The sequence below is a fragment of the Carcharhinus amblyrhynchos genome, chromosome 8 (genome assembly GCF_965287045.1).
Source record: "Carcharhinus amblyrhynchos chromosome 8, sCarAmb.v2.hapA, whole genome shotgun sequence".
Lineage (NCBI taxonomy): Eukaryota > Metazoa > Chordata > Chondrichthyes > Carcharhiniformes > Carcharhinidae > Carcharhinus > Carcharhinus amblyrhynchos.
Window position 1 is genome coordinate 51,188,496 of NC_137331.1, and position 24,995 is coordinate 51,213,490.

Here is a 24,995-nt window from a genome sequence, read left to right on the forward strand (position 1 = left end):
TCCTTCACTTTCTAAAACTGTTTAGATTCAACTCATCATGTAAAGAGGCCAGCTTTCTAACGTTGCCATTTTCTTCCAAATATATTCCCAGGAATGCAAGCAGTTCTTTTTAACCTACATTATAGCAACCAGCCTGTCACACTGTTTTATCCACCACTCGCCATTTCTGGGGAAAGGAAGAAAACAGCAGCGAGGTAGCAGAATAAATCAAAAGATTCCTCTTTGAATTCAAGAAATTAATTTATCTTAATGCATAAATAGTGCTCACAATATTTATTTGATGTTAAGCTCTACTGGTTGGTGTCTGGATAGTAGGTTTTAAGCACCTCCTACTGGTTTGACAGAGAAACTCTGTTGTCTGAAATCATCAGAACTCCTTATTATGGGCTGAGATTACAGAAGAATGTGTCACCCCTGTATTTAATAATTGCTTATCTCGCACTGACAGTACAACATTTTGGTAATTCAAACCACTACTGAACTAGTTTTGATATTTTCGGAAATAATATTTCAAGGAGTTGGACACTTTAGGAACTTTCAAGTGGTTATTGGATAGGCACATGGAGCACACCAGAATGATAGGGACTGGGATAGCTTGATCTTGAGTTTGGACATAGCTTGGCACAACATTGTTCTATCCAAATTAATTTGTGAGACTTAGAGCTACATTACTGGTTCAAGGTGACAGTAATGTTCAATGATGATGAAAAACATACTGAATTTTAAACTTTAAAAGAAAATACCATCAGTCTAAATATTTTATATATATTTGAATCAAAGAACAAGTGAGAGCATAACATTGAATTTTAACCCAAGAAATTCTTCGTGTTGCATAAGTTTACTCAAAGAATAGGAAAAACAGGCCAATATAGTAAACTTAATAATTGCTTCTGAGCTATTTAGTTAACTTCTTGTTAGCTTGGAAAATTAATCAATACTACACTTTAATGAGCTCAGCAATTTGGATTTCAATCAGGTTCAGTTCAGAACACTGCGTTTGATATATAAACAGCTGCCAAAATCTTGCTGAGGGGTGCGTTCAACAGGAAGCTCCATTGACAATGATGGAACCACAAGATCCCACTGCTGCAGAACATGTTGTGGAGACGGAGAAAAATCCCACCCAATAACATGTGTTTTTATGTTCAAAATAGTATTAAATCTTTATATCTGTTGTGCATTTCTAAATCCCAACTATTGGTCATAATTTTTTTAGTTGAATAACAAAGGTTATGCTATTGCACTCATAAACTTAATTATTTTTTCATTGATGGGTTATGGGCATCAATGGTATGGTCAGCATGTAATGGACATTCCTAATTATCCTTGAAAGGGGGATGGTCAGCTGCCTTCTTGAACTATGAGAGACAGAGTGGTGAAGGCGGGAGTTCTAATATTTTGACCCATTGACAATGAAGGAACAACAATGTATTTCCAAGTTGGAATGGTATGTGACTTGGAGAGAATCTTTGAGGAGGTGTTTGTGTTCCTGAGTGCTTGACGGCCTTGCTCTTCAAGATTGTTGACATCATGAGTTTGGGAAGTGCTGTTGAAGAATCCATGGCAATTTGCTGCAGTGCATCTTGTAGATGGTATATGTGCAGTCATGTGAGTGGACAGAGTGAATGCTTAAGGTAATGGATGGGATGCCAGTCAAGTAGGCTGCATTGTCCCGTACATTGTTGAGCTTCTTGTGTGTTAATGGAGTTGTACTCAAAGTTAGATGAGGGTATTCCATCACACTCTTGACTTGTAAATAGTGCAAAGGTTTTGGTGAGTCAGGAGATGAATTATTCACTGCGGGAACCCAGCCTTGGACCTGCGCTAGTCACTGCAATATTTATGCAGCTGGTTCAGACATGTTTTTAGTTAATGATGATCTTCAGGATATTGATAGTGGGGAATCTGATAGTGCTGATGCTTTTGAACGTCAAGCAGACATACTTATTCTCTCTCATTGGAGATGGTTATTACCTGGCACTCACGTGACGCAATGTGACCTATGACTTATCAGCCCAAGCGTGAATTTGCCCAGGTATTGCTGCATGCAGCCATGGACTGCTTCATTATCTAAGAAGCTGCAAATGTAACTGAACATTTGTGTAATCATCAATGATCATCCCCACTTCTGACATTATGACGGAGGGAAGGTTATTAATGATCTGAGGAACTGCAATTATAGCTTAGGTGATTAACCTCCCACAACCATAACCATCTTCCTTTGTGCAAGGTATGACTCCAACCAGTGGTGAGTTTTCCCCTCATTTCCACTGACCTTAATTTAATCAGAATTCCTTGATGCTACACTCAGCCAAAAGCTGCCTTGGCGCCAAGGGTAGTCACTCTTGCATCACCTCTTAAATTCAGTTCTTGTCCATGTTTGGACCAAGAATGTAATGAGGTCTGGAGCTGGTTAGTCAGATGAAACTCAAACTGAGCATTGTAGAGCAATGGCATCATTGTTGGTGATATCTGTCATCAATGTGCTGATAACTGAGAGTAGACCAATGGCATAGTAAATAGCCAGAGTAGATTTGTCTTGCTTTTGTGCACAGAGCATGCTTCGGCAATATTCCACTTCTTGAGAAGATGCCAGTGTTGTAGCCGTGCTGAAATAGCTTGGACAAGAGCATGGCTAGTTCTGCAGCTATATCTTAAGAAGTATAGTCAGCATGCTGATAGAGTCCTAGCTTGTTCTGTATCCAGTATGCTCAGCTGTTTCATAATATCCTGTGGAATTAATCAAATTGGCTGATGACTGGCATCAACCATAGTGGGGACTCGAGGATGAGGTTGGAATGAATTATCCACTCGGAACTTGCGCTTCAGTTGTATTTTGCACTTGTGCGTTGGACTCTGCTATCATTGAGGATGGCGATGTTCATGGAGATTCCTCCACACATTAATTTTTAAATTATCGATCACCATTTACAGTTGGATGTCGCAGGACTGCAAAGCTTTGATCTGATTGTTGATTGTGAGATTGTTTAGCTCTGACTGCAGCAGGCATGCAGTCCTATACTGTAGCTTCACCAGGGTGACATCTCATTTTTAGCTGAGCAAAATGCTGCTCCTGGCACGCTCTTTTGCATTTTTTATTGAACCACAGTTGCTCCCCCTAGCAAAAGTAGAGGGAGTTCTACACTGGGCAATGAGGTTACAGATTATGGTGGAATACAATTCTGTTAATGATGAGGGTCCACACTGCCTCAGAGATGCTCAGTTTTGAGCTGCTTATCTCTGTTCTGAAACTTTCCTCTAGTCCAGCAGAGGTGCCTCCTAACCTGAGAGAGGGTATTCTCAGTGTGAAGGTGAGACTTTGGCCGGAATGTTATGGCCATTCACGACGGCAGGATTTTCCCATCCCGCTGCAGTGAACGGAGATTTGGCTGAGTGCCAGATTCTATTTTGCAGTGGGTTTGCAATCACATATAGGTCAGACCAGGAAAGGAAGGCCAATTTCCTTCCCTGAAGAACATTACTGAACCAGATGGATTTTACAACGATTTGATATTTCAACGATCATGAGCAAGGATCTAAGCTTTTTATTTCAGATTATTCTGATATGAATTTAAATTTCCTAATTGCTATGGTGGGATTTTAACTTATGTCTCGTATCATTTATCTAGGCTTCGACTCACTGGTCACATAACATACCCAGTATGCTACCGTATATATGGTAAATCTGTGCTACCTGTGATAAGTTTATGTTTATTATTAGTATCACAAGTAGGCTTACATTAACGCTGCAATGAAGTTACTGTGAAACACTCTGATGCCTGTTCGGGTACACAGAGGGAGAATTTAGCATGACCAATGCACCTAACCTGCACACCTTTCAGACTGTGGGGGCACCCAGAGGAAACCCACGTAGACACAGGGAGGATGTGTAGACTCTGCTCAGATAATAACCCAAACCAGGAATTGAACCTGGGTCCCTGGGGCTGTGAGGCAGCAATGCTATCCACTGTGCCACTGTACCGCCCTACAATACAAATACCTGGAATGAATCTCTAGCCTGCTTTTTGGCACAAAATAGAAAAAAAAGCACATTAGTTTCAAGAGTGCAATGCTGATCTTACAGCCTATCATAGTATTCTTTCCAAAATCAAATTGCTGGATAATCTTTTATTTGAATCTGGATATTACACCGATGTTGGGTAGGCATGTCACATACATCTCATGGCAAACAGAAAAGCTCATTTACCAACCTTTACAATCTCATCCCTGCTCAGCATCTGATATTTTCTTCAGCTTTTTATTATAAGCACTTTTAATTTTAACTTTCAATGTTCACCACCTTCCAGCCAGTTTGAAACTCAATTATTGTGAAGCTGGGAACAGCATCAGTGGACAACTGCATCCCGTAATGCAATGAATATGAACAATCGATAGGCACCAGATACCAATATAAAATATATATAAATATGGATATAAAAAGAATATACTATGCGATGAACACACAATAAATTTAAATGAAACACAGGAGAGTGAAGCCATTTTAAACAGATGACACTATGTAAATCCTAATATATCTAAATTATTCCAATTGCATGTTCTTAGAAAGGTCTTCATGACAAGAGCTATCATTAGTAGAGAAAAAAATCATACCTATCTTTTTGTCTGCAGACAAATACTTTTACTTCATAAATGCTATCTTTTGACAAGCAAGTCCTTAAGCAGTGCATATTACATTTATGGCTGACATTTAATTTTTATTAACATTATGGTTAATACTCAGCTTTAGAGCTTGCTGTCACATTCCTTAACACAAAATTGTTTCTGCTTATGTATGTATTCTGACCTCATTTTATTTTCACCTCTAACAATAATGCACTATTCTAAGTAGCTGCCACATGATATTTCTCAGATTGACACAGGTTCTTCATGATCCTGGTTGCTTGGTCAATTACAACAAAACAAAATGCACTGTGTGATATTTGCACAGCAAGAATCCAGTCTACAAGTCAGGCAATTAACCTGGTTGCTGATTGCTGCTGTCTGAGAGATTTGATTATCAAAAATAGCCCTGACATTGCTTATCTACTTGAAGATAATGTGGCACTATTAACGTAGAATCATCTAGTTAGTATACAGTTCCAATTGTTATCTTGTGGGCACAAATAAAACACATTCGTCTATTACATCTTATATCCAAATGCTTACTCCTTAAATTATTTCTGTGACTTATGTCCAACATCTCAACTATCATTGTTTGAGCTTTTTCTTCTGAGTAATAATCGGTGCTGGAATAGCCACAAGCATTAAAATGCTCAGTGATACAAAGGACCAAATAATCCTAATATAGTATCTGGAAACCAATGCAAAGTGTTTCTAACAGGATTATTGCTGAACAGATGATGAGAGCATCCAAAGTGAGAGAATCAAACAATCTCTTTAAGTACCTAAAAGAGAGAAGACAAATGAGAAAGAACAATCTGGGGGCCACTTGGCTAAAACACTCCTGAAGCAAAGAACTGAAGATATGAAACAGAAGTACAGGACTGTTAGTTACTTCTGTTCAAGGGTGACATTACCACTGCCCTTAGGTACATTTTTGAAAATCATATTAAGATTTGCTTATTACTACCGTTTTGTAATACTGACCCATTATTAACATAATCATGAACTTATAGATACAATTGACAGCACAATGTATAGTTAATATATCAAAACCACGCCTCCTTGCAACTTAATTATAAGACAGCTAAGAATATTTTAAAATCTGAATATTAAAATATTATTTTGAATCTTGTGAGTGATGATGTTTGGAATACTTCAACCCAGAAGAGAAGTGCCTTTGCCTCCGACAAGCTGAATGCATTAACTACATTTACAGCATCACAAATTTCATATTTACATAGTATTTACCTCATGCAACAAAGAGGCTTTAATTTAATACTTTGTGCAACATTCTTGGCTTTCAAAAATGCAAATAGGCTCTTTTGTTTTTAACCTACAAATATTAAACATTCCGTACAGTTCAGATGCTGACTGTAAAAATATAGAGATTTTCTGATCCTCAGAACGTTTATTAATCCACGAAAATACAGAAATACTAAATCCAAAACATTGTTTGAATGTGAATTTTAGTATTAACTCCCTAATACAGTCCATCATTAGTTTATTGGCTTCAAAAATTTTAAACGACTGCAGTTAAGTGAAATACAACAGCAAGTGTAGTGCTTTTCCATTGTATTTTACATCTCTTGTCATTGATATGAAATACAGAGATGGAAAAGTAGGTTAACCATTGCTGACCCATGGTTCAAATGGCAGCATTTTAATGTCAAACTAAGTCATGCGTCAAGCCCAAAGCTCAAACTTTGCACTAGCATGCCTACAGTTGGATGAGAATATTTTTAACAGTATTTTACAAAGCCTTTGATTGGCCACAAAGAAACTTAGGGAAAAAAATTAGATTTGTCTTCATAAGTTCTGTGTCCTTGATGTCTTAGTTTTAATTCAATGCATCAAGAATTAATGTTTCACTTCTTAGCACATGCCTAAATTATTTTTAAATAATAAAAATATATTAATGTTTCTGAATAAGGAATGCTTGCTCACAAACTAAGATATGTCTGTTGGTAATTTTGCTTGGAATAATTAAGGTAAATTTACATCTTACTTGTGTAAACTGTATTATGAAAACTGTTCCCTTAATCCCTGTCAGAGACACATTACATCAATGTATTGCAGGATTAATCTGGAGTTTATCCAGATTAATACATTTGCATTGAAAATGCAATTCTGATTATAATTAATCTAAAGTGATGCTAGATTAAAATGCCAATATAAATGAGATATTGGTGAGTTCTGCTTCACCAGATGAATTTTCAGCCCAATAAAAGCTGCTTGAACTCTGCTTCCTGATTATTCCACTGTACCATTTACTGAGATAAACTTATGCATTCAACAACATAGTGACACAAGTGCTCTAATGCTAAAAACAAGATGACAAGGTTTAGCTCCTCATTGGGTTCTATTTTAGAATATGGCATAATCTGAAAGGATTTTGAAACTGTCCAAATTTAATTGAAAAAAGTGAAAATCTATGTGGCGCATGTCAATTTGGCCGAAATTGAAACTGCCTTGTTGCAGTTGTGTCAATAAAGTTACCACTTAGTAAATGCTTACTAAACTTCCCTTTTTGATCTTTACGTAAGGCAGCGGTGTTCCTTTTTATCCCTCAAATAAAAAAGTTTATTTATTTTCAGACTCATTTTTGAGCTGATGTGTCTTCTGGATATAAAAGGACATCGAGTTACCTGGAGTCAATAGTTTTTAAACCTATTTCAGCGCTTTGGCTTCACTGCAGTCAACATAATTTAACCACCTTGCGTGCTGTAAAGGCAGCTCACGTAATATTAATTTTTGACCACAGTTTTCTCCTTGATACAAAAATCAAAAAAATACAAACTTAGACGACAAAAAGCAAATCATGCATCCTGCAATATCCGCCAAATAAAATAGAGAACAGAGGCTGTGGTATTTATACCAGATGCTGGTTTTATACAAGATGCGATTATAGGAGTACAACTTCTGCAAAAAGCATTAATTCAGAATTTATTGCTCAGGTAGAGAAGGCTGCTTTGTATTACTAAGGAAAATGACTAAAAAATAAGTAGGCTGAAAGGCCTCTGGTCAGTGATACTGATATGCCTCACCATAATGGAAAAAATACATGATTGGTATCTAATCCTGGGCTTAAACAAAATTAATATGTCATCAGAGGAATCACAAGTACAGCAAAGATTAATGAAAGGCGCTTAAAATTACAAGCACGCAAACTTATTTGATTAAAAAATAATCTCACTGGCCATTCTGTAATATTCTTCAACTTATCCGCATCTATCCTGTCAGATGGTTATGATTAAAAGTAGGTCAGCGTGAGGCTACTGATAGAAATCACATGTAAAACACACATGTGACGAATATAATTGAGATGGGGGAGGGGAACTGTGCAAATAATTTTAAGATCAAAGAAAATTTAATATGGAAAAATGACAAAATCTACAAGTATTACCAGAGTCTTTGTTAGACTTCTTGTTTTCTTTGTTGTCTTTTTCAGTTTTGTCCTTGTTATCAGGAGCACCAGCTGAAACAGTGGTTTTACCAGGGCCTTCAGAGTCTTCACTTTGCTCATCTGCAATTAAAAATGTGAGGGAGATTAGGAAAGCAGATTACAAACTGCAGGGTTTGTTTAGGGGAAACATTTACTCCATTCTGTATCCTGTACTTTATAGATTGGAAAAAAAACAAATAGCATATGCAGCCCAACACTAATTTCAAAGCCTTTTCTCATTATTGAAAGGTTAAGTCAAAGTAAAATACTATTTACCACTTGTATATCCAGAGTAATGTAGTTAATTGTATATCTGGATGTAAAATCAAGTTAATGTTAAACTTTAGACATTTTCTCACAACATTCATAAAAACGATTCCAAAACATATCTACATTTGTTGATACCTGTAGGTGGGATTTTATTAACAGTATATAATTGAATATAATCAAGCACAACATTTACTGAATGCCACAATATAAGATTGAACTAATTTAGCTCTTTGGCCATTTTGTGTTGATTGGAAAATGTCTGATTCATTTTAGAAAAGATGGCTGTCCATAGGGGGCACTCCTTCAGATGCAATTTAATATTCTCTCAAACAACTTTCAGTTGATGCCCATTTAAAACGTTTGCGATCGACCGATTGCATTGTGTAACTCCATCTATATCCATATCCAACTCTATAAATGCAAAAGCTGACACCAATTTAAATAGTTCTATATTCCTCCAAGTTGTAATCGTGCTGGATTAATCTGTTTATGCAGTTAGCTGCATGGCTAGGGTTACGCAGCACTAATCCATGAAATGCCCACTGTTCCTTTTCATCCTGTGATCATTTGTCTCTCACTGTGTTGGTGTCACATTTTAATGAATTTTTAGCAGTCTGAGTAATGCCAGATAACCAGTCCTGCAACTCCCACAGCACTGCATGCTGCGCTCATTGCATTTCAAAATAAAAATCATATTTGCAAATCCCGGTAGGAATTAAACAAATTAGGTGATGGAAACAAAATGGCGCAGTATTCTGTCAGTCAAAGCAAAAGACTGCACTCATCAGATTCATAAAATCTTAATAACCAGAAGAATTGACCCTGAGGAAGTGAACAGGTCCTGAGCTCACTGACATATACTAGCGCCCCCCCCACCACCCCTCCCCAGTTGTTGTTTGATAAGCAATGTTTTTGTTAACTGACTAAGACAAGTTAACCCCTTACATCCCATATTATTATTTCATTTTACATTTATGCACAACACATCAGCTCAGGAATAAATATAACATAACATTTTCATTGCAAATGCTCTAGTGATTGAAGGGGGAGAAATGAACACACTCTGAATGCTATGTTTTATTGATAGTGTTCTGACAGCAGGGTGAAATATTCCCTGTCATAAGCTGCAGCCGGTTGCAAAAATTGCTAGTTTAGCACTAAGATGACTTTTGGGTGACAGCATTCCAAAATTCTGAAATGTAGAAATAATAAACCTGAGTGCTGTGCTCAATCAGTGGATTAAAAATATTCTATGCATATATCACATGCTATGTTTGCTTTTACACACAAGTACAGATTGTTTAATTTTATTTTTCAATTTATTTGCTGTATGTATTAGATTTGATATGAACAGGTTTTGCCTTTACATGGAGACAAGAAATGGGATCATTTTAAACTGATCTCTTTTAATCCATCTCAAGGGTGTGTTAAAAACAGATTGATCTAAATTGATTTGTACCTTGATGTGCACAGATTAACCCAGTTCAGACTGATTAGAATTGGTTTCCAAACTCTATTGGACTGCATTTACTTCTCTTATTTGTCTCACTGGTGGTGTTTCAGTATTTTCCAATCCTGATTGTTAATCAAAGTGGAGACTCTGCGAGCTGGCTGGTCGCAGTAGGTGGACAAGGCTATATTTGTAAAGGTGGTAGGGGAGCACAGTTTGGGCTGCTGCGCGTCTGTGATCATGACCTGATAGAACTGTTAATGCGAAGTGCGCGCACAGCTCATATCCAGTGTCGGGCCCTACAACCTTAGAAAGCTTGTGAGAGACCTTTCTTTCTCATCCTCGGGAATTTATGCATTGTTCTTTTTTACTGGATTTACTGACCCATTTCCCGTGGGCAAGGAAATGAAGTGTCACGGAGTGTCCTTACCTTCGGGGGACATGAAATTTTCAAGGCTATCACGGCACACATTAATAAAACATGGTGTGTTAAAAGGCAAATTATGAACCCAGTAAGAGTAACTATCATCTGGGTCTCATCAGTCAGTTTGCTCGGTTTCTCTTCTGCCTTTCTGGTATGTGTTTTAAGAGCGAGAGAAATTCCCAGACATGTTCTCCTATACATCATCATGGAGTCTGACCCTGGCCTGACCCTCACAACAGTTTGACTAATCTGAATGTGAACAAAGACTTTATGTCAGCAGCACAGAGCAACTGTGGGATAGACTCTCCCCATCAACTTAATAGCAAACAGCAGTGCTGAGGCTATAACTTTAGAGGATTCCAACATGCCACAAACAAATAAACCTCGGAGGTAAACTGTTCACCAGATACATTTTTTTTATCTTGCTACCTCTCTATTTGTTTGAATGCAGCAAAAAGAAAATATTTGGACAAGAGCAACAGAGGTTTATTAGAAACGAGAAGCTGTTTATGGAAATACATATACTTTAAACCTTTTCAAAATTACTCCTATGTGCATTAAAATGATACATCCTGCTTGTAGTATATTTTCACTCAGAAACAAAATCCTATCTGGTTTGAGAAGAAATTGCACGGTTTTTACTGCACGGTTTTTACCTCACAGTTTTTACATTTAGTTTAAAAGACGGCTTTACTTTTCATGTTGTATCTCCAACTAAATGTGAAGTCATGTACTGCAGAAATTAAGAAGAATGATCAAGTAATATTTCCCTGGTTATAAGGAAGTGTATCAAATTAACGGCTGAAGGAGGACACGGCAGTCTATTTGCCTAATACGTTTCTCATTTTAAAAAGTGAGACTTTCAGGACCACAGGGTCTAAGTAGAGCTCAGAGTACTTTTTAATGCACAGGGTTTATTACATGCTGTGGTAAAAACAGGCATACTGCCATCCTGAATGTTGGAGCTGTAGCTTTTCTTAATTATAATCAAAATTAATTAGCAGAAACTCCAGGGTTAGGTGATCTCCAAAGTGAATTCAATGATATTTTTAACTGTCTTTTCGTAATAGATATATCACATTCTCAGTCATGCCAAATATCATAAGCTTATGCTTGAGCAATGATTCATTTCCTAATCTGCTTTCATCAGGAAAACCTAAATGGTATTAATTACAGTTTAAATATATGCTACTTTTATTCTGGAAATGAAACGCACAGTAAAAGGTGACTTTGAACAACATTTTTGATTTAAAAAGGTTAAAATATATGTTATGGAAAATGGCACAAGAGCATTAATCATCAGAATAAAATTAACATTTATCGAGTGCATTTTAACAAGGGGCTATCAGAATCTAGTTCTAGTCACTTGAATGTTTTTAGTCCATATTTTGCACATGCTGTTTGGAAGGTAACCACAATTAATGCCTAAAGCCCATTAAGCTTTAACTAAAATTATTCATAATATTTTACTTTACATTTCCCTCTGCCGGAAAACGTGCCCCCTTTTCCCCTCACCGTCTTCAGTCATCAGCCAAGTCAGTCTAGCAATGGTGTCACTGTCCAATGGGAAATGAATTCCTAGAGGGCAGAATTAGTCCTGCTATCCTCAAGGTGCCTCCTTCCATTGATAGAGCACTCTAATATTGCAAATGGTTCCATGCAGGGTCAAGAGCAAGAAACTTCCCCTTTCACCATATAAAGCATAAAAGCTCTCTGAGGGAATCAAGTTCAAATGCCACCTTCAAATGAAAATGGTTTGAATTTTTTTTATTCATTCATGGGATGTGGGAGTCGTTGGCTAGACACTCTGAATGAACATTGCTACTCTACCAGCTTTAAACACCTCTTCCATTTATTAAAAATAGTTACTAGTTTTACCTGAAGAAACATTTAAAGTAATGATGGACATCAGATTTACAAGATAAAGCAGAAAATGTAAAACATACAACTATGGATTGACTAGAAAAAAAAATCCAGATTGATAAGGTAGGAAAAAGTGAGTGTGTGTGAAATCCTTCTCTTCACCTTTGTCTCCAACTTTGGAGATGTATGTTTGGATTCTTTGGCCGTTCGTGCTCCGCTGCTGCTGACTGCGAGAATGGAGAATTTGGCACTGAACAAAATCTCCGTACACTGCAGTGGGACTGGAGAACCCCAGCTGCAGACAAGGTTGGAAAATCTGACCTGTGATTTTTGTTTACTCTAATTTTGACTCTGGAAACTGTATCTTGATGTCAGACTTCAACTGCCCAAAGGAGCAGCTTTCAATCTCTTTCACGAGATCAAACTCTGCCTTCTTCTTATGGGTAGATAATAATGACCCAAGGACAAAAACCTCTGACATACTGACAAAACTATCATGTTCCAGCTGGAAGTTAAAAGCATTACTACTGGAATATAGATCTCACCTTCACTAAGACTTATGCTTTGAAAGTGTTACATTATGTGGATTATAATGAGGTTCTAGCCACAGTGAGTGTCCTGTAACAATACCGTGAAAGGTGACCTAAAAAAGATTGGAATAAATATTTGGTGATCTAAGATCAGATGAAGTCTTATTGTGTGTGACTGTTTCTTACTGAGGATGGGTATTCTATGTAAACCTAAACTGAGATGCACTATTGTTGACAACAAAATCAGTCACTTGCGATCATAGTAGGTTTGCTGTAAAATAATCATAAATGCAGTTTTGTGTCACTGCACTTTGTTATAGGATCATTTACATTGATATTATGGAAAAAAGCAGATTTTGATCTTTTGCAATGGTATAACATGGAGCAGGTTTAACATTGAAATAAAAATCGCCAGAGATATAAACATTGTTGATAAACCATCACCTGTTTTAAACTATTGTGCAATGACAAAGTCTTGTGGTGTCATAGGAACCTGGGACACACTGCACAATTTGCCAGTTTTGCATGACCAATAAATATGACGGTATCATTACTGCAGATATGATATTTGTGGCAGCACCCAAAATAAATCTGAATCATAATATAGATGTTTCCATTTGCTCAAAGAACAGCCTGAAAGTGAAATCCAATTGAAATGGTATGCTTTTGCTGTAATGCCAAGTCTACGGTTGATTCTTTTAAAAAAAACAAAATGCATTTTCCCACAGGAGCATTTTAGACCATACTGTAGGAAAAGAATACTGATAGAAATAGGCTCCATCCTAAATAATCTGCATCCCTGCTATTACTAAAGGAAATGTCAGTGCCGTATCATAGCATAATATTCCTGAGCATTCAAAAATTCTTTCTTTCATCTGAATGAAGGACCGTCAACATGGATGTGGCTGGGGGTATTGGGGGCAGGGGGCTGAATTAGGTAAACAGGCGCACACACACTCACGGTAGGATTTGATATTACAAGATACTGGATACATACTTCACATTCTTGTCGTGGTCCATGCAAGTCAGTGCTTGATTTTCATCACATTTTTGTGGAAGGCCATCAGTACACAACTGTTTATAATAATATTCAAAAGCAGAATTTGAGATTTATTCTAAAACAAGCTGGAGATTACTCTTAAGGTATGCTATTGCATTTATATCACTGTTATAGTCTCAGAGCAGATTGACTAATCAGTGTAATAAAAGCCACATTGCAGACGCTGGAAATCTGAAATGAAAACCGCAAGTGTTTGAAAAACTCAGCAGGTCTAGCAGCATCCGTGGAGAGGGTAACAGAGTTACATTCCTATGATCAAAACTGTTCTGACAAAGGGTCATCCAGGTTCAAAACATTAGTTCTATTCTCTCTCCACAGATGCTGTCAGACCTGCTGAGATTTTCCAGCATTTTCTGCTTTTGCTTAACATTTCAAGTCCATTATGACCTTTCACCTGAACTGAAGAGAGAAAAAGTGGGGTATGGACGTTAAGTGGAACAAAAGGGAAGGTCAGGGATAGATTAGAGGGAAGGGGAGATTAAGTACCAAAGACACCTGGGAACAAAAAGCAAATGGAGTGCTAATGGTATTAGTAAAGAAACAAAGCATTGGTCCAGAGTAGGTGTAAATAGCAGAATAAAGGCTAGCTCCTTCTGAAAGGAAAACATGAGATCAAGATACAAATTGGCACACAGGGGAAGAAAAGTTCAAAACAGAGGACAGAGTTCATGGTGTGAAATTGTTGAACTCAATGTTGAGTCAAAAAGGCTGCAAAGTGCACAATCAGAAGATGAGTTGCAGCAGCAGGCAAGGACAGAAATGTGGGCATGAGAGCGATACAAATGACAAGCAACTGGAAGTTCAGATTCATACTTGTGAACTGAGTGGAGGTGTTCTGCAAAGTGGTCATCCAGCCTGTTTCATGTCCCCACTGCAGAACAGACCGCATTGTGAGCAGTGAATACTGTGGACTAAATTGAAAGTAATACAAGTAAATCACTACTTCACCTGGAAGTAGTGTTTGGGGCCTTGAAAAGTGAGGAAGTAAAGGGGCAGGTATTACATCTGATACCACATCTGGAGAAGGAGTAGGCCTTTCAGCCCCTGCTTGACAATTCAGTGAGATCATGGCTGATCTGATCGTAACCTCAAATCTGCACTCTACCTATGACCGATAACCTATCACCCCCTTGCTTACCAAAGACTCTATCCAACTCTGCCTTAAAAATATCAAAGGACTCTGCTTCCATCACCATTTCAGGAAGAGCACTTCAAAGACTTGGGACTCTCTGAGAGGAAAGATGATTTTGCCTCATCTCCATTTTAAATGAGTGACCCCTTTCTTTTTGAACAATCAATACCTTGGATAGGGGCTTCAATCACAAATCATAATTTTGATAACCTAAATAACAATTGATTGAGTTAAGGATTTGGTAAACTGAGGAATGCATTCATTTAGGTCATTATAATTAAGGAAAACATATTTATCTCAGGTTTCGTTTACATAAGCTATGCTCAACATATCAGCTGAACTGGTAATAGATGAAAAAATAAATCTGTAGCTGCTAATAAATATATAGAATCATAGAATCCCTACAGTGCAGAAGGAGGCCATTCAGCCCATTGAGCCTGCACCAATAATGATCCCTGCCAGACCCTATCTCCATAACTTCATGTATTTACCCTCCCAGTCCCCTTGACATGAAGGGGCAATTTAGCTTAGGCAGTCAACCTAACAAATGCAGCTTTGGATTATGGGAGGAAACCCATGCAGACACTGGGAGGATGTGTAGACTCTACATAGACCATCACCTGAGGCCGAAATTGAACCCGGTTCCCTGATGCTGTGAGGCAGCATTGCTAACCAATGGGCCATCCAATAAAAGTCACATGATTTTTTTTTCTTTTCAAATCATTTATGGCAGGAAGTATATGTTTCAGACTTATGGAACCTTTTTGTTTACTCACAAATTAGTTCAGCACCTTCCTCCCATTATTACAGTATAAATCTGATTTTAACTCTGCACAAATAGATGAGTTTTGAATGATTTCAAATCTCATCCTCTGGCTCTGATGATTTATGCTTAGAAAATTCTAGAGACAAAGATTGGTTAGAAAATCTGCTTAATGCTCCTTATGCCTAATTGATTTGTTTCAAATTCTTCTGTCTACTAATTTAGCAGAGGTATTAACTCATTTGTATTTAAAACAGTAAACAGTGGAACGTCACCTGAACACATTAACCTGGAATATGGAAGTATTTCTACCCCAACTTGCTTCAGAAATCTAGGTCTTCAAAAACCTACTGTCATAGTTGAATTTCTTTCTGAAGCAGATTCGATTGTTTTCCTACTGCTTATATCCTAATAGTGTGTTACATATCAGACTGAAAAACTGAAACCTCGTGAAACAAATGTATCTATTTCATTCATTTCTAACAGAAAATGAAGGATACCTGGGAGTGATTACAAGGTTGTAATCTAATTTAAGGTTCAGACAGTGTCATCAACCATGAGAATGGACTCAAGCAGTTTTAAACAATCATTTAAACTATTCAATTAGATTACAGCCTTGAAATCCCTCCCTGTATTTTCCATTATTCAGAAGTATATTATTTCAATTTTGTATGTGGGGATTGTATTCTGCTTTGGGTTATTGGTTTTTGTGTTGGTGATGGCTTTCCATGCAGATGCCAACAGTCAGTCTAATTGTATTCTGAGCCACGATGTTATTCACACAAAAGGATTAACAAGTATGTTACTCCTGCTGGCTTATAAAAAGCCTACAATTAATTAGAACAACAATGTGCATTTAGACAGTGTCTTTAATGAAGTAAAACTTCTCAAGGCACGTCACAGGAGTATTATTCAACAAAACTGTATACAACCCTAAAGTGAGCAGACATTATACTTAGCAAGCGCTCAGCTATTGCATGGAGTACAGTGTTTGGCTAGTTATCTAAAATAAGCCATGTGATTGCAAGGATTTTGTTTCACACTGCAGGTAAGCCCTTCAGTGCACAATATCAGTTTGGTTTTGGCCTCTGATAATTAACTAACGTGTAACAATGCATCATGTGACATTTGACTGTTGATTTACAATAATCCCATCATAATTTTTCACCAGAATGTGTTGCTGTTTTTCATTTTTGATGCACTATATTTCATCTTGATTCATTCACTCCACAAGGCTTCACAAAATAATTATTTAGTTGCTAATTGGGAAACACAGTTTTAAATGATTTCCTGTATTTTAAGGAAGGCCACATAGAGATCAAACAAAAATCAGCCGATAAATATCGTAATAAAGAACTATAGGACACATTGCCCACCTCCTGCACTTTTATATTAATTGATGTGAAGTATCTTTCAATCCAACATAACCAGACCTGTGGGGAGGAGATTCAACAGTATCAGCCTTCTTGCATCAGCACACAACTGATTTTTCAACAGGTTGAATGGAATTAAATCTCACTATTTTACAGTCAGCCCAGCCATCGGTGCTTTATAGTTTTTTTTCACAACACAATACAGCAGCTGCTTATTCCAGCCAAGATAACTGACCACATTCATCACCAAATGCCTCAATTTCACTCAAGGTCAGAACATTAAGGCAGCAACCACTAATCAGCCATTTTCATGAGAAGCTTGCAGAATCTAGCCAAACATGCTGTGCCTCAGTTGAAATATACATTTGCAATTTAATAGCGTGAAAACCTCACAGGCATCCAATCTGAATGATTGTAGAATTTTGTCCTCAGATTTTTTTTACATTTAGATACTGAAGTTAGCGAGGTAGTTCACATAAGATAATTGTGATGATGAATTATACTCTTATTTCACTGATAATGGAAAGAACCATCAAGCATCTGTTTGCAGGATACATAGTTTATGTATGGATTGCTTTACAATGTTCAATGTCGAATGCCAAATCGTAGCAGACAGACTTTTGAATAGATGGATATATATTCTCAACCAATTCAAGCAGCACAGGAAACAGCAGCTGATCGAAAACTGTGTGCAGGTTTAAAAAAATATGGAAATGGTATCTTAATATTCTGTCAGTGAATATTGCTTATATCATTGTTCCTGCAACAGGACAGCAAGCCTGATGGAAACAATTATCATTGCATTAAAAATAATCAAGATAAAATCCTTTCCATTCTGATATTTTTCTTCTTTTCCCTTGTTTATTAAAGGATGATTTTAAACATCTGTCTCTTAATTGTTTCATCTATGTTGAAGCCGAAGGGTAAAAATTTCACACACGCCTTCCAACGTGACCTGTGGTTAGACAGAAAACAGTTTTACCAGTCACCACGCAGCTTCCTGTCTATAACTTCTGAAAGCACTAGAGGCCGGGGTTAATGGCCTTTCCAATCTCTGTGATAAGAATTCATTTTGTTCTATTACCAGCAGTTATCGTGGAGTCTGCTGCATCACTTCAGCAGGGTTCAATCAATGAAAGAACCTAATGAAGTAACCAGCTGTAGCTCCATTTCCCTGGTCAACTCTATCAGACAAATAAGATCTATCAGACAAATCCCAAGCCCTTTCTTAGTAACAGCATCTTCATAGGCAAAAGTTTACACGCATTCAAATTAGTGCCATTGAAGTATTTATTTTTAATAACATGTTTTTATATTGCTTTCAAGAAAGGAGGAGGAGGATGAAGTGGACTTGGAAATTGCAGCATTGAGGGCGACAGTAATGGCAATGTGTTGGAGCGCTGCAAATGGTTGGAGCATTCTCTTTTTCCCCACGGAAGTTTCAGTAATGAATTAACTGCAGCATTTAAAAAAATGTTGCGTTTCTTCTTTTGAACTGCTGAAGAACTGTAAGACCTGCTCCATCCTTTGAGAAAATGCAAGTTGTTTATTGTCTCCTTGTTTGAAGCTGCAGATGTGACATCTGTGAGAATTAGCAAACTGTATCACTTCCAACAATCATCACTTTTATAAGGAGAATTAACATTGTGGGAGTTTTTATTTTTCAAGCGTATGCATCCTTCAGATAAATAATAAAGCTAGATTTGACTTCTTATTCCTATTTGGCAATGACTTTACAAAATGAATTATCCTTCAAAAAAAGCAATGGTTTTTACAGCATGTAAAACATGCATTTGAGACCTATTGACAACCTGCTAATTACCAGATGAAAGGCAGCACAATAATAGCTTTGCTACTTTGGAGAACATTCTTTGAGAATGAAGACTGCTTTTTTGTTCCTTCTTCTGACACAATTGGCAGAATCTTACAATCTTGGTTTTTCAGTGCAGGGCAGGTCCATTCCTGGGGTCTAACTTTGATGAGGTTTTTCAGGTCTGCCCACCTGCGCAATCTTCCCGGAGGTAGGCATCCTCAACCCACTAAGGGTGGTGTGTGAGTTGATTAAGTGGGAGTGCCATTCGGACTGCCCACAGCTGTGGACAGCTGGCAGCCTCACTGGGAGAAGTGATAGGGTCACTTATCATGACTGATAAGATTCCACTCAATGAAATTCGCTGAGGCTGTTTGCACCTTCTATCAAGTACAGCAGTGCCACATTGAGCCAAATCATATCAGTCTGTTATTTATCACGCCATATGTTTCAAGCTCTGCTTACCTCATTCTGTTAAATAAAACAAAGTAACCCACAATTAGCTAGATTAGCTGGCTCTTCAAATCCAAATTAATGGAAGTAATGGAAAGGAAAATAGCCCAGAAGAGGAGCCAATAAAGCAATTTCTGAGATTCAAATCCACATGTATGCACAGAAAATATCTATTCTATAAAAACCAAAACAATATTACCTGTATCTATTCAATGGAATAGGCTGTGTGTTTGGGCTTAGAAGTAGACAGGTTACTTAAGTTGCACATGTATCTCTTCTAAAAACTTGAAGTCTTCTACAGTAATACAGTAACCACTTGAGTTTGAATAAAAATGAGTTATTTATTCAATGATTATGAATGCAGTTTCTATGAAAGTCTCATTATACTTTATGATATTGAAAATAATTGAAGCCTATTGCATTTTACATTCCACAAGCAAATAAGACCTAAAATGCCAATGTGCGCAAAACCATTTTTTTCATTCCATTCAACCTAATACGTCAACCTCTATTGCATGGAATTATACAAATAACATTTCATAACAGTAACTACATATAATGAACCACTCTGAGGTGTTTTCTACATGTAGTCTTCAACCCGAACTCTTACTCCATTGCACAAGTGAGTTCAAGTCCAATTTAAATCCTTGAAATGTATAGATTTCATTGGGAAAACTAAAGGATCATGGGTATTCCAAGCCATACATGAAAGCAGATAAGATTATTACACCCAGAAGGCTGTTTAAGAACATATGTCAATTTTCTTTTATGGAATGTACTGATTGTGTGCTATTGATTGCATCTTAAACAAAGTTGTTACAAAATCCAACCGTTAACAATTCACATTGAAAGGAACAATCGATATTTAAATGACTCTCTTCATTGATTTAAAATTAACTTTCAATTAAGAGATCCATATGACTTTTAAATGTAACACTTATCCATTCCAGCGAAAAGGTACAATTATTGATACTCTTAAACAGCAGTGGCTGCTTTCACATCGATTCGGTCATTTGTGCTGTGATTCGTTAGCGTCATCGGCCTTAAAAACACGTCCAAAGCTTCACAAAGCCTTAGACCACGAGCAGATGCAAGGATGGGTTTGTTATATCAGCATGCTAACATGCTCTCCATTAAAGTGCAAGAAGCTTGGAAAATAACAACAGGTAGGACAAATGGAGCTGCAATTATTTGGAAATGTATCTTTACCTGTATGGTGCTGCTAAATACCTACAGATTTTAAAGCAATGAAACGGTAAGGCTGCTAGATTGCACTGCAATAGAGTGATCCTTTACTTTGACTAATTAAACTATTGATAGTTTTTGTTTTTGTAGACGAGCAATGGACTAAATCTTTAACAGCTATATTGATCCATCTAGAGCTCAACTATACATATTTTGGCTATGATCAACTTGAGAAGATATCTGAGTGTGTATCATTTAATGTACTGCTTGATATCGTTGACACACAATTTGTGTAGTGTCTGACATGAAATCCAATGTCTTAACACAGGGAATGGTACTTAGACCTTATTAAATAGAATACTGCAATTAAAGTTATTAGCACTATTTACATGCAGCCTTGTTAATTTGCAAACAATTAGAACTAATGCTAGCTTCTAATTAAGCTATGCTGCTGAACTGAACTGAGTGGTTAATTAGAAGGAACTGAATAAGAAATATGCCCCTTAGCCTGCCAATTTCACAGCACTTTGTAACTCTTCACCTCGTGTTGAATCCAAGCAACAAAAGCATTTGCATTAAGTGCAGTTTTACAATGAGTGTGGTTTATTGTGCCCTCATGCAGCAGGTGTACCCTGTACATTGTAGCTATTATTTTCATTTGGCATGACTCACCCAGTGATTAAACAAAAAGGTGCAACAGAAAAGGACGAAAAGGGAAACAAAGTGTCAGGACTGGGACTTGCTGATTCAATTGCAATTATGATAGAATGGCATTTATAGCTCTCTTGAAATGTCCAGGTTTATGTGACACTGCAGCTTTTTATATTGCACTGAAAATGGACAGTTCTGTTAATGAACGTTGATGGATTCTGTTCAATTGGCTGTTTTTCTTTACTTTTTATCAAATACATTGAAACTAAAATTTCTATTGCCTTGTCTTCAGGGATGCATGGAACGTGCGTTGGAGTTTGGAAAATGGTGTGCCAAAAATTAACGGATATCGTTCCAAATAATTACCTTAAAGGGCCAAGTCTTTCAATTCAATGGTCCAGGTGGAGACAAATGTACAAATAGTTTATTAATGTGACCAAATCCAGGACATATTCTAAAAAAAACCCAATAGGCTCCTGTACTTTTTACAACATTGGCACAGGCAAGAGGTAAACGCTGGGATGAGAGTAGGTCTCCTTCACAACAACACGGTATTCAGCGACATAAGACATCAAGGAGCCCTTGCAAAACTAAGGTCAACTGGGGATAAATGGGAAACTGTCCAGTAGCTGGAGCCGAACCCGATGGAATTGCTTGTTGGACGCAAGTCATCACAGTCACAGAGTGTCAATGCTGGGGACAGTCCGAGCAGCCTCTTAAATTCCATCTTCAACTGCTTTACCAAAGACTTCCCCCTTCAACATGAGATCAAGAGGGAGAATCTTCTCTGATACTCCTTCACTGGAGTTGCATACACAACTCCTCTAATAATGATGTGACCATGCCAGCCTACACGAAGCACCAACATTCAGACACAGATTAACAAGTGGCAGGAAAAATTAATGCTACATAATTACCATCTCCAGCTCGAGAAAGATTTAACCTTTGGCACCAACAAAGCTGAATTGCCCATCATTGGCATACGGGGAGGGTCACCACTGAACAGGTGCTTCATTGCAGCAGTGATATCAAGATGACAGGCTATAAGCACATGGCAATGGACGGACACTTTTCAGCAGGTAATTCATTTCCTCATCCCTCACTGTCTCTTCACCATTAGAAAGGCTCAAGTATATTTTGAAATATTTATACCTCATCTAGATGGGTTCAGTGACAACAGTACTCAAGATGCTTGAGGTTTTCCAGGAAAAAGCCATATCCTCACCACTAAACTCAGAAGTGGCAATCTTACCAGAATTTGGCAAAATGTCAGGGTCTGATTGAAAACTGGCATACAAGAAACACGCCATTTTTCTCTTCAGACCTTCTGTCACCATCAAAAGAATGTGGATGTGTTTCACACCATTATGTAGGGGAGCAGGACAAAACATTAAAAGCCCGGCTACACTGAGATCAGTGTGCCATGCTTAAAGGGTGGCCCGATCAGAGGACAAAAATAATCCATCTCGGATCAACACCTCCCCCCCAGCCAAGGTCTCAGGGTTTTCCGCCTGCGTGTGATCAGAACAGGCATCACCCCACCCACACTCCCCCTTGCAACATGACCACCCCCCCACCCCATCTCAAGATCAAAGTCAATACTCCACATCCACCCCCCACCCCCCCCACTCCATGTCTGGGTGAACCTATTGTAAACCTCACCAGTGTGCACGAAAGTATGGTGAGTGGTCAATGGATGACAGGGCAGGGAGGGGGAGGGGTGTTTGATTATACACAAATATCTTAAAGACATACTGAAATCAGTTTCACACCCACGATTATCCTCTCAGCGAGGGGCAGCAAAAATTGGAAAATGCGAGCAAGATTCGAGCTTTCTGAGTTTTGCCGGATCCTGAAGTCCTGTTGCCATTTCCACAGTTGATGAGAGTGGGCTCAGGATCCCACCCAGTGTTCACCATGAGTGCCAGGTACTGTGCAGCAATTACTAAATTTACCTCCTTTTGCAGAGAAATCTACCATCAAGAAGATGATAAGTAAATAAGAACACAGGGTACTCCCCAGGTTACACCGACTTGGAAATGTACTACATTTTTTTTAAACCATTCCTAGACCAAACTCTTGGGATTCCCTACTCACCATGATCATAACTGTACTTTAGCACAAAGAATGCAAGTTGCACTTACTAAAAGCTCACCATTTTTTCAAGCAATCAGGATGGACAATCTTAAAATCCCTACAGTGTAGAAGCAGGTTATTCAGCCCATCGAGTATGCACGGACTCTCTCAGAGAGAGCATCTTACCCTATCTCTGTAACTTCACATATTTACCCCGTTAATCTCCCCAAGCTACACATCATGGGCCACCAATTTAGCCTGGCCAATCAACCTAACCTACGTATCTTTGGAATGCAGGAGGAAACCAGAACACCTGGAGGAAACCCACATGGATACAGGAGGAACGTGCAAACTCCACATAATCACTTGAGGCTGGAATCGAACCCGGGTCGCTGGCGCTGTGAGGTAGAAGTGCTAACCAGTGTGCCACCATGCAGCCGCAATGATATACTCTTTCCAGTGTCTTTTTAGGTCATGGGAATAAATTATAAAACTTTGGGTGGAATCTTACTAAAATATTTCAAGTGTCAGGCTCAGATTGAAAAAACAGCATGAAACTCTTCAGCTCCACAGACCAATTTCCTCTCCAGATCTTCAGCCTCTTACACTAAAAAAAGAGTGGACAAGGTTGATGCTGTCACTCTAGCAGAATGAAGCCTCCTTAAGGCAACAAGTCCAGCTCCACAGATATCAGGGGGCCATCTTTAAAAGGTGCCCCAATCAGAATATAAAATAAACCTTCCCACCACAGAGATATCAGGGGCTCTCCCCCCATCTACTCTGCCCTGACAATCATCACCAACATTGCCTTCTCCAAAAATCCCCCCCTCCACTGAAAAGTATCTCTGCATTCCCTCTCCCCCAACAAGTATGGCCAGCATCACCCCCTCAGTGCCTGCTCACCACCCCCCTCCACACACATACATATAAATGACCACCCTTCCCCAATGGGTTGCCCACAAGGGCTCACCTCTGGCACAGGTTGGCACTGTGCCAACCTGTGCCAAATGGAAGTGCCAGGGGAGCGCCAGCACACTGCCTGATTATGTCCCTCTCCCCTAAGGGCTATACTTACCCCTTTGCCTCCTGAGGGATCTACTTGATTGTCTCTCATTTGGCCAAAACTGTTGTGATGTCATGTGGGCGAGTTATGAATATTTAGTGAGGTGGATCATGTGGTGGGGAGGGCGGTTAATAATATTTAAATTCAAGTAATTCCATTTCAATGAGGTTTTTGATCTTTGTGGGTGCTAACCTTGTGATGTTGCCACTGGCGAGAGGTGGGTAAAATTGGGAAGCGCAATCTCTCTGCGGAGAATCGTGTTTCCCAAGTCTCTCTGGATTCTCTGTTCACATCACCATTCTCTCTAACGGAGAATATGGGTTGAAAATCCCCCTCCCCCAATACCTTTGCAGCTCAGTCTGGCATTTGGACATGACATATGCCATCAGTGAGCTTTGTTATTGTTTAAAACATGTGCGAGAACGTTAGGGAGAAAGTTCAAAGAGTTTTTAACAACAGTTGTCTGGTATCAAAGCACAAAATAAAGATGAGGAAATCTCACTCTGCTTTGATTCAGAGTTTATTTAGGTCTTTACACTCAATGTGTACTCTAAGTTAAACATTTGTACAATGCCATTCTGGCTGGTAATAAATTAATTTATTGTACTCATTCACAGCCATCTTTGCCCAAATGTTTATTGTTTCACAGAGAAATAGGAAGCTCAGATGAATATTTAATTCCATAATTCATTATCAATGCAAACAAAGCAACACAGGTTTTATATGAAAGTAAATTACTGCAGATGCTGGAATCTGATTTTAGTTTTCTATCAGTCCCCATTCAAAAAGAAAAGGTGCTCTTTCTGCTATAACAGAGAACTACTGCC

At 38.2% G+C, this 24,995-nt stretch overlaps 1 protein-coding gene across 2 annotated transcripts in view; it reads right to left on the reverse strand.

Moving 5' to 3' along the window:
- The window catches only part of zfhx4 (zinc finger homeobox 4), a 240,648-nt gene that overhangs the window by 33,791 nt on the left and 181,862 nt on the right, over positions 1-24,995 (reverse strand). For both annotated transcript variants that reach the window (XM_080194061.1, XM_080194060.1), the window contains exon 5: positions 8,027-8,146. In XM_080194061.1, the coding sequence (XP_080050187.1) occupies positions 8,027-8,146 (120 nt within the window). The remainder of the gene's footprint in view (positions 1-8,026; positions 8,147-24,995) is intronic.